Source organism: Canis lupus, chromosome 7, assembly GCF_048164855.1.
Source record: "Canis lupus baileyi chromosome 7, mCanLup2.hap1, whole genome shotgun sequence".
Classification (NCBI taxonomy): Eukaryota; Metazoa; Chordata; class Mammalia; order Carnivora; family Canidae; genus Canis; species Canis lupus.
The window spans coordinates 7,022,800-7,038,540 of record NC_132844.1 but is presented as its reverse complement, the minus strand read 5'-3'; the positions used below and the strand labels follow the sequence as shown (position 1 = coordinate 7,038,540).

The following is a 15,741-nucleotide window of genomic DNA, read 5'->3' as shown; positions in this document are numbered from 1 at the left end:
CTCTGAAAGAGAATCTGTTCTGAGCTTCCCCTGTAGCTTCTGGTGATTCCTTGGCTTGTAGGTACATCACACTCCAATCTCTGCCTCTGTCTTCAAATGGCATTCTCCCCATGTGTCTTTGTATCTAAATTTTTTATTCATATAAGGATACCAGTCATTGCATTAGAGACTATTCTAAACCAGTATGACCTCATCTTAACTTGATTATATCTACAAAGACCCTATTTCAAAATAAGGTCACATTTGCAGATATTGGAGTTTAGGGGTTTGACATTGAGGACACAGTTCAACACCTAACAGATGTCTTTCCATTTATTTTGATCTCCTGTAATTCCTTTCAACAAGCTTTATAGTCTTCAATGTATAAATCTTGTTAATAAAATTAACATGATTTCTTTTGTTAAATTCATTCATAAATACTTTATTCTTTTTGAATCTAGTATAAATGGAATTGTTTTTCTGGTTTTATTTTTGGTTTCTTTATTGCTACTATGTAGAAATACAATTGATTTTTGCATATTGATCTTGTAACCTGCAACCTTGCTGAACTTGTTTATTTGTTCTAATAGTTTCTAATAGTTTCTGATAGTTTCTAATTCCTTAGGATTTTCTAAATATAAGATCATGTCATCTGCAAATAGAGATAGTTTAGTTCTTCCTTTCCAATCTGGATGTTTTTTATTTACTTTTCTTGCCTAATTTCTTTGCCTAGAATATCCAGTGCGATGTTAAATAGGAGTGGTATATTCCATTAGGGAGTGGACCCTTGTCTTGTTTCTGAGCTTAGTAGAAAAAACTTCACTCTTTCACCATTAGTTATGTTATCATCTCTGGGTTTTTCACAGCTGATGCCCTTTATTTAGTTGAGGACATTACCTTCTATTAATTATTGAGTTTTTAAAAAAAAATCATGATTTGATTGAATGCATTTTCTGTGTCTTTTGAGAAGATCATGTTTTTCTTGCCTATTATTCTGTTTATATGGAATATTTTCATTAATTGGTTTTTGGATTTTGAGTCAGCCTTGCATTTCTGCAATAAATCCCACTTGGTCATGGTATATTATCCTTTTTATATGTTGCTTGATTTAGTTCGCTATGAGAATTTTTGTGTTTAAATTCATAAGAGATATTGGTCAATAGTTTTCATGACATCTTTGTCAAGTTTTGTTCTCAAGGTAATACTTGCCTAATAGAATGAATTGGAGAGTGTTCCCTCTAAATAGATGTTTTTCTTTCATCGTAAGTCAGTCTTGATAGTTTATGTCCTAGGAATTTTTCCATTTCATTTAGGCTGTCTCATTTGTTGGTATATAGCTGTTAATAGTATTCCCTCATAATCCTTTTATTTTTAGTATTCTCTCATTCCTGATTTTGATAACTTTTGTCTTCTTTTCTTGGTTTGTCTAAGTAAATATTTGTCAATTTCGTTCACTTTTTCAAAGAAACAACTTTTGTTTTTGTTTTCTTTGCTGTTTTATTTTTCTATTCTCTATTTCATTATTTTCCACTCTAATCTTTATTATTTCATTCCTTCCATTTGCTTTAGGTTAAGTTTTCTCTTCTTCGTCCAGAATCTGATGGTGAAAGGTTAGGTTATTGGTTTGAGATTTTTCTTCTTTTTTAATGTAAGTACTCAAAGTTATACTTTTCCTTGTAAGCACTACTTTAGCTATATTGCATAAGTTTTGGTATGTGTGTCTTCATTTTGTTATCTTAAAGTATTTTTCTGATTTCCTTTTGATTTCTTTTTTTTTTAACCTGTTAGTCATTTAGGAATATGCTGCTTAATTTTCATATATTTGTGAATTTCCAAAATATTGGAAGGGGCCTCCTTGTTATTAATTTCTAATTTCACTCCATTATAATCAAAGAACAGACTTCATATAGTTTAATCCTTTTTAATTATTAAGGCTTGCTCTATAAAGACTAGGATATGATCTTTCCTTGAGAATGTTCCATATACACTTGAGAATGATGTGTATGTAGTATTTATATAGATGTCTGTTAAGTCTAGTTAGTATATATTGTAGTCCAAGTTTTAAATATCCTGTTGATCTTCTCTCTAGTTTTTTTTTAATCCTTATTGAAATTTGGGGAGTACCAGGCAGCTCAGTCAGTAGACCGTGCAACTCTTGATCTTGGGGTTTTAATTTTGAGCCCCACACTGGGTGTAGAGATTACTTGAAAATAAAATCATAAAAAAAAGTTGGATATTGAAGTCTCTAACTATGATTGTTGCAAGACTGTTTCTCCCTTCACTTGGTCAGTTTTTACCTCTTGTATTTTGAGATTCTGTTGTTAGGTGCATATGTTTGTATTGTTATTATTATCCTGATGGAGTGAACTTTATCATTATGAAATGTCCCTTTTAATAATTAATAACATTTTTTGTTTTAAAGTCTGTGTTGTCTGATGTTAGTAGTGGTTGCTGTTTGCATTGATATGTCTTTCTTCTTGTCCTTTACCTTCAACCTAGTTGTATCTTGGAACCTAAAGCATATCTCCTGTGAGCAGTGTATTTTTGGATTTTGCTTTTATATTTAGTCAATCTCTGACTTTGATTGAATTGTTTAATCCATTCACAAATTATGTTATATATAATATAACAATATATAACAATATAGATATTATTGATATATAATATTGATATATCAATAATAATATAGCAATAATATATATGTCACTATCAATAATCAGTATGTTATTATTGATATGTATATTGATTCACACCTGCTCTTTATGTTTCATGCCTTTTTTATTTCTTAGTTCTTCCTTACTGTCTTTACATTAAGTGAATATTTTTAGTGTAAAATTTTAATTTTTTGTTTTTTTAGTGAAGACCTATTTAGCTCTGAGAAGTATAAAGTTTCATCAAACTGAAATGTCTCAAATGTATAATGAAGCATTGTATGTTACTACATGTTTTGAGAATTAAAAGGTCAGTAACAGTGATGAATCTGTACCCTAAGGCTACCTATGGGGAAAGGGGCTCTATGGTGGAAAAATACAGTTGGTTCTCAAAAGTAGATGTGCAGTATCTTTCTTATAAGAACTGCTATTGATACTTTATGAATGAGTAAGGCTCTGTGATATTATAAACTTATAACTTTATATTAGTAAAAACAACTTTCTGCTTTATATCCTGCAGGGCATAGTCAGGTAGGCTGTTTATCATGTCTTTTAAAATCACAAAATTGTCATATTTGATAAAATTTAGATGCACATTTAAATATTTATTAATTAACCCTGTATTACTTTAGAGAGTACTGAATTAACAATTTCAAGGGTTTTAAACTATTTGAAATACTGCCTAAAAAAGTGGTACAAAGCAAAAGAAGTTCACCTTGTATAGACTTCAGTATCAGGTTCCATCAGTGAGCTCAGCATACCTTTTATCTTCCATTTCTTTATTGACTGGTAATTTGACATAGCATATCATAATGTTGTTTTGTTTTTGTTTCTGTTTTTTTTTTTTTTAAGATTTTATTTATTTATTCATGAGAGACACAGAGAGAGAGAGAGAGAGAGGCAGAGACATAGGCAGAGGGAGAAGTAGGCTCCCTCCCTGCGGGAGCCTAATGTGGGACTTGATCCCAGGATCTGGGATCACAACCTGAGCCAAAGGCAGACACTCAATCACGGAGCCACCCAGGTTCCCCCATCACAGTGTTTATATGCCAGCAGGCTGGACAAGTACCAGAATAGAGCTGGCCCACCATTTCCAGCTGAACACATTGACAAAGTATTTAACTGCGTGGCTATACTCATCTAGTAAAATGTAATAAGTTATATACACAATGTGTACATGAGTAAATGATATGTATGCTCACACATATATATATAAATGTACAGAATCAAGTTTTTAGATTTCCTTAGAATTCTTATCTTTTGTTTCATCTTCAGAAAGATCACATTTATAAATGAGGGTCAACCTTCAACATTAGAAAAGCTGATCTGACAAATGTCCTACGTCTTTAGCTCTAGCTGTGTACCTTTTTTAACTATTAAAACTCCCGGGACGCCTGGGTGGCTCAGTGGTTGAGCGTCTGCCTTTGACTCAGGGCGTGATCCCGGAGTTCCGGGATCAAGTCCCACATTGGGCTCCCTGCATGGAGCCTGCTTCTCCCTCTGCCTGTGTCTCTGCCTCTCTCTCTCTGTGTCTCTCATGAATAAATAAATAAAACCTTAAAAAAAGAAAAACAACAACTATTAAAACTTCCTGGGCCTGTCTTTCTGAGGCAGATATGACCATTTTCTTCTCCTGAAAGGAGTCAGAGCTTCTTACTCTCTAGCTTCTTCCTCATTTTTATTTATTTATTTTTGTAATCTTCAGTCATTCTAGCTTTTCTTAATTATATGAAAAGGAAATATTGTATCTAGAAGTTGTAATTCTGTGTGTTATGCCACTGACTTATTTGGGGGGAAAGCAATATTTAGATTTGGTAGAAATTTTATATGGAGTTTGGGCTGAGAAGAAGGGGGTGAAGGTCTGGAATTTGAGAGTGAAAGGTGCTAGGTCCTACTTTCAGCATTATACACAGGTCAAGATTAATGGAACCAGGTAAGTTACTCTCCAGGTGATTGAGAACGGTGGGAAATTTAGAGATTGAAATGGATCTCTGAACAGTCAATTAAGCCTTTGAATGATTGAGAAGATAAATAGTAGGACAAAATCTATTCTAACAACTGATTCCGTTATGTAAAACAAACCTACAGCATTTGAAATGCAACCAAGTCTGTTTTATATTAAGGCAAATATAAACCAGCTTAATCTTAGACCTGCCTCCAGCCCCAGATTATGTTTGGTAAGAGCACAAAGAGCTCTACAGCATGAATGCACAAGGAATCAGTAGAGTGAGAAGGCTCCCTGCCAGGGAAGTTTGGCACAAGAACTCTAAGAGGAAGGGGAAATTTCTCCCTCGTTGAATCAACTTTGGCTCTCTGGAATAGAGAACATGGAGAGAGAGGGACCAAGGAAAGCCAACCCTATTCTACTTGTTGATACCCTAACAAGCTGTTGATTTTAAAAAGGGGATAAAGGGGCAAAGTGTGGGTAGCATTCTGTTCCTCTGAGTCAATCCTAATGAAGTGGGAGGTTCTTGAAGAAATTAATTTCCATTTAAATTCATGTGTGACCCTCTTCTAGAAACCTCTACTTCTTTTGGAATTTTTTGTTGAGAATTTCAAATGATCCAGCAATAATAAGGTCTTTTTTTGACATGTTCTATTTCTCTGTCTAAGTTTTATGTTGAATGCCTGATTTCAGCTATAGAAATTTTCTTGAAATTGGAATGACTGATTACTTTCTTCTCTGTTTACTAATTTAATATGGAAAAATAAATCATGATTCTCATACTTCCAAAGCAATCAGCTTTTAATCCAGGGTACTGTACTCACAGGTTTCCTGTAGGAGTTGATGCCAAATTTCCTGGCAACGAAACAGTGGTTGATTCCAGGGCTTTTCTGACTTAAAGACACAGTGGTACTACTTAACAGAAAATAGAAACCTGCCCCTCCACTGCAGTTTCTGAGCTTAACAAAAAGTGACAGAAGCAATGAAATGGGTGGATTTTACCAGGGCATTATAGAACAAAAGAAAAATAGTCTGCACTCTGCTTGGGCCCCATATCCTCCACCACCACCTGCCCCCACCCCTAGCCCCTACAAAAATCATTTGGAAAGAATAACGTTGTTTTTTTCTTCAGAAATGACTTTAATTCTCTTACTTTTAATTTTCTGTGGGCAGAATTTCTGTTTCACATCTTTTCTGCCCCAAAACACTGCCATATATTAGCATCCCCACTGATGGGGCAGTTACCAAGAATTGAAGGAAGTCACTTAAATTCTTTATCCGTACTCAGCTGTAGGAGCTTGTTTCTGTTTCCCCAAGAGGAAAGGCTACACTTCAGAGCATCTGAGCTTAATTCCTGTATTTTCTCCTGATCATTGTGTTGCTACCCAAGTCATTCTTTCTTAAGATATGCCACTTTATGGTTAAAATTGAACTACACAAAGCTGAACAGAACATTTTCTTCCTTGGTATGTGACATGATATTCTTGTAGCCCCAAAAGAAAACTCTGAATTTAGCTCCCCTTCTACACTGAAAAAAATCAGTGCTGTGTTGAGGCTGCAACTTTCCTATTACAACTGCTCTTGACTACCAGGTATTATGCTTTCCTCAAATTTTACTGGCTAAGCTGGAATATTTTTAAACTGAGTTTATAACTTGGGTCTCATTTTAATCACTTTTTGTATTTTTCTATAATATATATCCTTGTGTATTTTTTGTACATTTATTTTCTGAATATGCCTTTTGCCAGCCATAGGTCTTAGTCCCAAACACTTGATTTTTTTTTTTTTTTTTTTAAAGACATCTGACCCTGGTCCTTCTTTAGAGCTTCACAGGCATGGTCATATTTTTGAGTATGGATTTTTAGCGTAAGACAGTGTTGCTATCTTTTTAGTTTCCTTGGAAAACTGACTAGAGGGCCCTGGAGTCATAGACTCATTCCCATCACTCGAGTTTCTCTCCATTATTTATAGCTTTCTTTTCCTATTTTGAGGTTACAGTCATTTTCTCTGGCTGAAAATTTTACAATAATGTTATGTTTTTGAAATTTCCTTTTTAAAAAAATCAAGAGATCTTCATGTGTTTAAGAATGGCTTTCAAATTTTATGTTTGTCGGAATGACATCTTACTAAAAGGAAATGGTTCTGGATTGACTATTGCATTAACTATATTTGTATTTTTATGTCCCACACATTCCTAAAAATAATTTGAGGCAATTTACATTAAAATCACTTAAAATATGTCCACTAAAATGATTAAAATGAAAGAAATGGGAAAAAAAAAAAAACAGTGTGGAACAAGTAGAACATTTTTATGTACCAGTAAGAGAGTGAACTGCTACAACCACTTTGGAAAATTTTTTGACAGTATTTACTAAGCCGAACTCTTCGAGTATACCCGAAGAGTAGTAATTCAGCTCCTAATTACACACCCGATAGACATATATACAGAAATTCACCAAAAGATGTGTGCTAGAACATTCATGTAGCACTATTCATAGTAACCGTGAAGTGTAAACTACACAAGTGTTCATTATTCAGGACTGAATTGTGGCCTCCCCAAAATTTACAGGTGAAGTCCAAACCCCCAGTGTGACTGTATTTGGGGATAGAGCCTTTAAGTGGATAATATGAGTAAACAAAACCAGATACATGTTAATAAGGGAAATGAGTTTATAACTGAGCAATAGGTACCTTAACTCCCTACTCAAAAATGATTTAGGGCACACTCTTAATGATTTGATCAATGTCGGTGCAAAATGACATTTTCTTGTGTCTGGAATAGTTGCCAACCCGCTAAGATGAGGACAATCAGAAACGGTGCTCATGCTATGTGTTTTAAAAACCTTCAATTTAAAAAATAACTTTTACATATTAAATATTGGAGGTACTTAGATTTTAAAATAATCTTATTTTGCATTTATTTTGTGTTAATGTTTCCTTTTAATATTTTCTACTACCAAAAGTCTGTTTCTGGTAGAGATCATTTTTCTGTTATTGAAATACATAACAATATGCACTATAATATCCATAATAAAATATAAATATATGTCATAGCATATTGATTTGTAATAATGATAAGCCATTTTTTATGCCTTTTCTTTTATAGAAAACCACTGAAGCTTTTAGTATAATTCTATAACAGAAAAATGATTCATGTTTATTTGTATTGTGATAAATACAGAATAACCTATGATTTGAGGAATTTTCAAGACTCATACCTTTTGGAACTTTGGAAACCCTTTTGAGGATTCCCCCAGATTTCTCACCTTGTGTGGTTACCCCCAGCTGTCCTCCAGGTCTTCAGGCCAGGACTGCAGTTTTCTATCGGAGTTATAGTTGCCCTGAGCAGTACTGACTTTTTGGTCTGTAAAATGGGTAATTCACCCCATTTTTTCCCTTTTTCCAAGTGTCACCTCCCTCAAGAATCTGCCCAGTGTTTTCAGGTCACCTGTTTTTGTATTTTGTCTAGAGTTGACAGTTGTCATGGGCAGGAGGGCCTTTGGGGGTAGAGCTTATTTGGTCCTATTAGACCCAGAACTCTTCTACCTCTTCTGAGAGCCTCCAGTAATCTTACAAAGAAGGCAGCATGGGAAATAGCTTTTTTGAGAACTCACCTGACCAAAAATGTCTTTGCCTGAATAATAGTTTGGGCATGGATAGTTTGACAAAAGCTTCCTTTAGAAAATTTTAGATGGGCACCATTCTCTTCATGTTTCCATTATTATAGTTTCAGAGTTTCATGGGAATTGATACAAATCAGTTTCTTGACCTTTTATATTTAACCTGTTTTTCCTCAGGAAGTTTTTAGGATATTCATTCTTTATTCCTGACTTCTGAAATTTCCTGTTAATATGCCCAAGAAGGGAGCCTCCCCCCTCCCCCCATTCTTTGTGCTGGGTGTTCACTGGACTCTTTCAGTTTAGACCTTCATGCTCTTCAGTTCTAGGAAACTTAATTTAATTTTTTCGTTGCTCATGCTCCCCCCACCCCCCTTTGGAGCTTCTCCTGGTTAGATATTGAGCCTTCTGTATTTATTTTCTGATTCTTTTATTTTCTCTTCTGTTTTCCATTTTTTGTTCTATTTTCTGAATGGTTACTTCATTTTTTTCTTCTAATTCTTTTCCTAAATTTTTTATTTAACAGTCATATTAGAGCTCTTTCTTATGCACTAGTTATTCTTTTGGTTTATAGCATCCTTCTTTGTTTATGTATATTTCTCTCTCTAGGTGTATTAGAGTGTATTTCTCTTTGCTGCAAGATCTCTTCTTATGTTTTATTTTAGTCTTTATTTTATATCTTAGAAGCTTTCCTTAAATGCCTAGAAATACTTGGTTGTCCATTCACAAGATTAAAACATTAAAAAGCTGATTAGAAGTTCTGTGTGCATAAATAGGGTTTTATTGATTGGTAGTCTCCACTGGAGGCTGGTAGATTAGGTGGCAGGTCAGGTTTTCCATTGAAGAATCCCCAAATGTCAGTATGTGCAAGTCTTTCTTTTGGTTATTCAATTTCCTCCAGAGTGTTTCCTTCAATCTTTCTACTTCCTAAGGCTGAAGTTTGGCTAGTAGGGTTCTGGATGCTAAAGAGGGAGGGACTGTTGGTTTTACTATTTAGTGTGTAGGATTTCAGTATGGTGTCTCTTCCTCTTTCTTCCTTCTTAAAACTGACCCAGATGGTAAACTTAGTTTCAGCTGGAGTGGAGGAGACATACCGGACTCTTGCTATTCAGGTAAAGGCAGGGCATCTAAAGACTGCCTTTGTCTTATTTCCCAAAAGTGCCCTTATTTCCAGCCTGCCCCCTCACCTGTAACTTCAAGTATATCTAGTTGTGCTAAACCCTTGCAGGGTTTTTAGTAAGAACTGGCTTGCTTTATGTTGCTTAGCACCACATCTCCCAATTTCTTTTTTTAAAAAGATATTTATTTATTCATTCATGAGAGACACAGAAAGAGAGGCAGAGACATAGAGGGAGAAGCAGGCTCCCTGTGGGGAACCTGATGCAGGACTTGATCCCAGGACCCTGAGACCACAACCTGAGCTGAAGGTAGATGCTCAACCACTGAGCCACCCAGGTGCCTCCATTTCCCACCTTCTGATTTCTCAATCTGCCAAGGTCCTACTCATCCAACTAAGGACAACAATGCCAGATTTTTCTTCTTTGAGGCTCCCCTAATCTTTCCAAGTGAGTCTTTTAAAGAACTCTTCCTTCCCATCACTTGTCTTTGGGGGAGGGTAAATCACCCTCTCCTTTCCTAAGGGGAGGGTGCTTACATCAATATACAGATCATCTAAACAGAAAATAAATAAGGAAACAGTGGCTCTGAATGACACACTGGACCGAATGACACACTGGACCAGATGAATATAACAGATATATTCAGGACATTCCATCTTAAAACAGCAGATACATGTTTTTTCAAGTGCATATGGAACATTCTCCAGAATAGATCACATATTAGGTCACAAAACAAGCCTCAAAAATTTCAAAAAGATCGAAGTCATACCATACATCTTTTCTGACCACAACATTATGAAACTAGAAGTCAACTGGAAGGAAAAAATCCTAAGGGGAAGAAGGGAAGAAAAAGACTCTTATCACAAATACTGCACATAAAGAGCTCTGATCCCCTTTCCCCTCCTCATAAAGACACTGTGGTGTGGTAAAGAGGAGGGGATGGTGGAGGAGGGGGTGGCATTTGGAATAGGGCTGGTTCTCTTCATTATTTAACCATGGAGGCCAGAGTCTGGATCCAGTCATTGGTGGTTCTTTTTAGAAACTTGGGAGCACCAAGCACTTCTAGCCATCAACTTTGGACCTTAATCACATTTCCAGGACAAGAGGGGAAAGTTGTACTTAAAAACTGCACAGTATTTCATTGTGTAAGCGTATTCAAACGTACTTCGTGGTCCCCATTATGGGACATTAGGTGGTTTTTTTTTTCCCGCTGTTTCTTTGTTGTTAGAGGTGTCACTATGGACATCCTTGTAGTTGTTAACCATTATTTTTTCCATAGGTGAAATTGTTATGAGTGGAATAGCTGCGTGAAACGGTCTTAAATGTTTTTATTACATATTATTTGGTTGCCCTGAAATCTTGTACCAATTTTATGCTACTAAACAGAAAATTTAAATTTTTATATGTTTGGATCTTAGAAGAGTGAAGGCTTAATTCTCTGAGTCTCAGTTTTCTCTTCTGTAAAAATGGGATAATAACAAATACTACATGGAAAGGTGGGGAAAGTATAGGTAAACTAACTATTACATAATAGCTGCTTGATAAATATAGTTTTTGTTATTCCCCATGTAACACATGGAAATAGTTCACATGGAAATCTAAATTTTTTACTAGAATTATGAAACATACTCAAAGATGTTTAAACCAGTCATGAACCTGTATAATGAGTAAAACTCTGAATCTTTTACACTAATATGAACAGGTAGATTTTAATTTCTCTTTTTACTTTTCTAATTCTCATCCTTAAAAAAAGTTAATGAGCTCTGATTGATGCATCATCTTGTAGGGAAATCTGGTCTGAGTGGAGGGTGAGAAGATTACTGTTTTCTTGTAAATTATCTGGTAAGACATTATGAATAAGTTCATTTCTGGTAAGGATTTCTTTCATAGCATCCTCATTTCTCTCATGGCAATATAAATATATCTAATAAAAACAACATACATAGTAGCCCCTTCTGCTCTTAAGACAATTAGAAGCTGGGGTTTCTGTCCTTTAAGCAGTCAACAGAACTCACTCCCTGAGGTCAAGTACACTTTGGCTTAGATGGAAAACAGGCTGCTCAGTTTTAAGTTACATGAACTACTTCTGTGAGTATTTATTTTTAGGCCACTTAACACCAGTAAAATTTTAATTTTGCAAGTTGTAACATCTGAGTAACTTTTTATGATAATTTAATAGAATTTTTATTTATTATTTATTTTTGATAGAGAGAAATGGAGCGTGTGTGTGCAGGGGTGGGGGTGGAGGCCCAAAGGGAGAGGGAGAGAGAATCTTAAGCAGGCTCCATGCTCAGTGTGGAGCCCCACATGGGGCTCAAGTTCACGACTCTGAGATCATGACCTGAGCCAAAATCAAGAGTCGGATGCTTAACCTACTGAGCCATCCAGGCGTCCCATATAGAATTTTCACAAGATACTGCTATAATAAAGATAATTGTGTTATTTCACATATAATTTCACTGTAAGTGAAATAAATCATATATAGTAATTTCATAGATAATATAGAAGATGTGGCCTGACCTAAGTCTTGTGAGCCACATTTTAACATTATAGTATATTTGAGCACAGAGTAAAAGAGAAATCACTACTGAGGAAGTTTGTTAGTAATGGTTTATTCACCAAATGTGCTTTGAGAAATGTAACTATGTTCTCTCTTGGTTATTTTTCAGAATTCATTTCTCTGTTGGGTAACATGCCTATCCTAAGGAGAAGTTAACTCTCTGCAAGCCAGCAGATAATCTGGGTGGCTGGATTTGCTCCTTCTTTTTTATATCCCTTAAAAAGTACCTTTGCTTCTCCAATGGTTGTGTGTGATTATGTCACCATTATAAGGTGGAGACAATACCAAATGAATTCCTGAGAATAATGTTGGCAAAGCCATTTAAACATACATGTGCTTGGTATGGGCATTGGCATTTACATTGGCTTGTGTGATTTCTTTGTACCTTTAAAATTGTTTTTTTTTTTTGTCTCTACAATCGCTTTCTGTAGTATCATTTTATTATTTTAATACTACCCTATTCAAATGTCAAATAGCTTTCCCCTGCAAAGTTAACCATTGCAGATGATGTTTTTAAGAGACCTACAAGGTGGAATGGTGATCCCTTGGAAGGTGGCAATTCTAAACCCTTCATAATGACCATGTGCTGTCTTGCATTTTAAAAGCATTAGGAAGTAGGTACTTGTGTGTTAAATGCCTGCCGCCTGGTAACTATCTCAAGGGAGAAATGAGTTTAGTTTCATTTAAACTTAAAGAAAAAATAATTTGTCATATTAGTTTTCAAAAAGACTTTATTAAGATGAATGTCCAGAATTGAGTTTAATTGCTTCCACACCTAGATAAGAGTGATTTGTATATCAAAATCAAGCATATCGTCAGGTCATCCTGTGTAAGTTTGTATGTAGAGTTGAAGTTTCTTTTTTTTTAACAGCATTTATTTCTTCTGCCAGTTATTTTATTTTATTGACAGTTAATTTATAAATCCCTCTTTTAAAAAAAAAGTGATAGGAAAAAAGGGCATAGTGTTATCACGTTTGTATATGTGGGTTCCCTAAACCATATGGTGATTTGTAATTAGAATACAAAGGATTCTTTGATGAGACTAACTTCTTGGTAGCTGCAATGGTAGGCATCACAGAAGGAGAGAGTTTCTTGAATTTCTGACAAGGACACTTTTGAGAGAAACTGTGTGGTCTGTAATTGTCCTTATACGCAAAGTCTGATAAAGTTATTGATGTGCAGATCAAGTCGGTATTTCGAAGCTGGTAATTTAATTCTGGATGTTTGATCCTCTCAGTCAGTGGCTTGACTGGATTTTTTTTTTTTAAAGCAGCTTCAATATTTAATTTCACATGTACCCTCTCAGTAGAGATTTCAAAGGATACTTTGCTGGATGCTTGACTGCCTTGTCTATTTGCTCTTGTTTTGCATGCAAGAGAGAGCCAGAAGCCTTTCTTCTCATTGTGTACACATAGTATTAATGGATTTACTCTGCCTGTATCGTCTCATTACTGGAAACAGCCAGAAGCACAGAAGTCTTTCAGTGTATGCAAATAAGGCAGGATCATCTACCTGAGAGTTAATATTCTCTGCTTTTAAGTGTATTCCAAATCTAATGTTTGTATTTAGAGCATAACATCCTGTTCTCTTTTTTTTATGGGCAAAAAGCTAAGCAGGCTCAGGCAGCTGTTTGATGTTGGCTTCAAGTGTTATTAATTTCATATTCTATTATTCTTTTCACTGTAGCACAAGTGAAGCTGATGTGGAGGCTGTCATGGATAAGTTGTTTGATGAGCTGGCTCAGAAACAAAATGATTGTACGTAAGTTAATTTCTCTTGAAAGAGAATACATTTAGAACACAATGCCCAATCTCCACTGACCAATTAATAAGTTCCATTGCTGTATATGGGTTGATGCCACGCTCAAGTGGCAGTCATTGTATCAGCATTTTGTCTAATTTATGTGTTGAATCATGTGCTATTATTCATCAAGCTATGCATTTCCTATCTGTAAGAGATGAATTTTATAGTAATTATCCAGACAAGATTGAGTCTTTGTTCATGTTCCCATAGTAACTAGACCAAGGATTCTAAAAGTGCAAGGCAGAGAGCTGCGGCTGAATAAAGCCTGTGGAACTGTTGCCGACTGCACATTTGAAGAGCTGTGTGAGAGAGTAAGTATCCAGACACGTCCAGACTCATTGGCCTTTTCACATGTTAAAATACTTCATATTTTCCTTTCTGCGTATTTCAGATTTTAAAATACTGTTCACAAGAGTCAGAACTGATTTAAAAGGCTCACGAAGGGAAATACTCATCTGTATATGTCATGTGCCTTTTATAGACATTGGCTCAAAATTCGCACTTAGAAGGATGCTAAAGCAAAATTGGAAATACAGAGAGAACTATCAACTGTTGCTGGAAGCAAAACAAAAATCAGCTTTAGGGATGTTTTGTGAAAGTCAAACATAGGAGAAATTATGTTTTCCTAAATTGAGGTGAGGTTAGTGTGTGGGGCAAAGAAGATGAAGTAATACTACTATGATCTAAGGAAGCATGACATGAAAGAATTTCTAGCCCACCTGTGATTGTCATTTCTGATCTATTTGGGCAACGAAGAAAGTGAATTTCTATAACTGTGTCATCTATATTATATAATAATATATTCAACAGAAAAAATGTATATGACACGTACATTCATATATATGAGAAAGTCCTTGATTGCAAATTCATTATAGATATGAATTCTGTTTTTTAAAAGCTCTGGAATTCTCATTACTCAGTGGATGTTCAATATATTTATTGACTGTAAATCTTGAGAAAAATCCAAATTATACATAACTTTAAGCATAATTTCTCAACTGTCCTGTAAGTGGTCTCTGACTTATCTTAAGTTTTATTTTTTTATTATTTTTTTAAAGTTTAAAATAACTAAAAAGATTGTTTTTCAGTGAGGGGGAAGAGTAAGTCTTTATTTATAGCTGCCAGCCATTTTGTGAGTACTTTTCTCAAAAGCAAATGACTTGATTACTTTTAACCAGTATAAATTTGTAGTTTTTAAACCAGAGAGATGAATCTAATCTACAATTGTTATTAGAGAAATAAAGCACTTCAAATCAGTAAGGTTTAAGATCAAGTAAGATCCTCTTACAGGGCAAAAAACGTTATCCTTGGTAGTAGTGAAAGTCATCCTGGGTAATATGTACCCGTCACACTTCTGTGGGGTTTCATCAAGGTCCTAATAACTTATTAAGGCTTCCATTTAAGTTATACGTACTTGGCTAGAGAAATAAATTTGAGAAAAATCTAGTATATTGAAAAGATGAGGCTCCTCTTTCTTCCACAGAAGCGGACCCAGTGAGGAAAGAGGAGGGACAGATTTGTTGGGTATAGATGGTCTCTTGGAGCAGACACTGAGTATTTTTATTTTTTATGTGTTCATTATTTCAGGAGATACCTAGTGCTGGGAAAAGGCCTCTACTCAGGGCCCAAATCTTTATAGTCTACTCTGAGGAGGTGGTGGGGAGGAAGACTGTTGCAGAGAATTCTTTTTCCTTTATTTACAAAGTTTTAATAATGATTAAATAAATTCAGGTAAAAGATTACTAGTGTAAATCTTACCTTTTTAAATCAAATTATTGTATAGATCAATCACAAGATTTTATTCCACCCTTTTTATATAATTCGTGGGACCCGTGTGAAACAGGCTAGGTCCAGGTATGTGTATTGAAATGTTATGTTTAACTGCATGTCTCCTAAATTCCTTCTCACACATTTAACTGCATGCCATAAATTGCAAGGCAGCTAAAGGACTAGAGTTTGTAGGGAGGATTCAAGATTGCTTGAACAGATGGATAAATACTTTCAAAATGCCTTTCAACACCAAGATTATGACTGTTTAACTTAAAGGTTGATGAGGAATTCAAGGAGG

The 15,741-nt window shown here is 35.1% G+C and overlaps 1 protein-coding gene across 5 annotated transcripts in view; it reads left to right on the top strand.

The window, feature by feature from the left end:
* AFG1L (AFG1 like ATPase) overlaps nt 1-15,741 on the top strand; it is a 202,865-nt gene that overhangs the window by 156,344 nt on the left and 30,780 nt on the right. For 4 of the 5 annotated variants that reach the window (XR_012033744.1, XR_012033745.1, XM_072831862.1 and 1 more), the window contains exons 9-10: nt 13,557-13,627; nt 13,884-13,984. Coding sequence is in view for 3 of the 5 variants with exons in the window: in XM_072831862.1 (XP_072687963.1) it covers nt 13,557-13,627; nt 13,884-13,984 (172 nt within the window). In the remaining 2 variants the exon portion in view is untranslated. Of the gene's footprint in view, nt 1-13,556; nt 13,628-13,883; nt 13,985-15,260; nt 15,399-15,741 lie in introns of those variants that run through there. The other variant, XM_072831863.1, reaches the window with a different exon arrangement.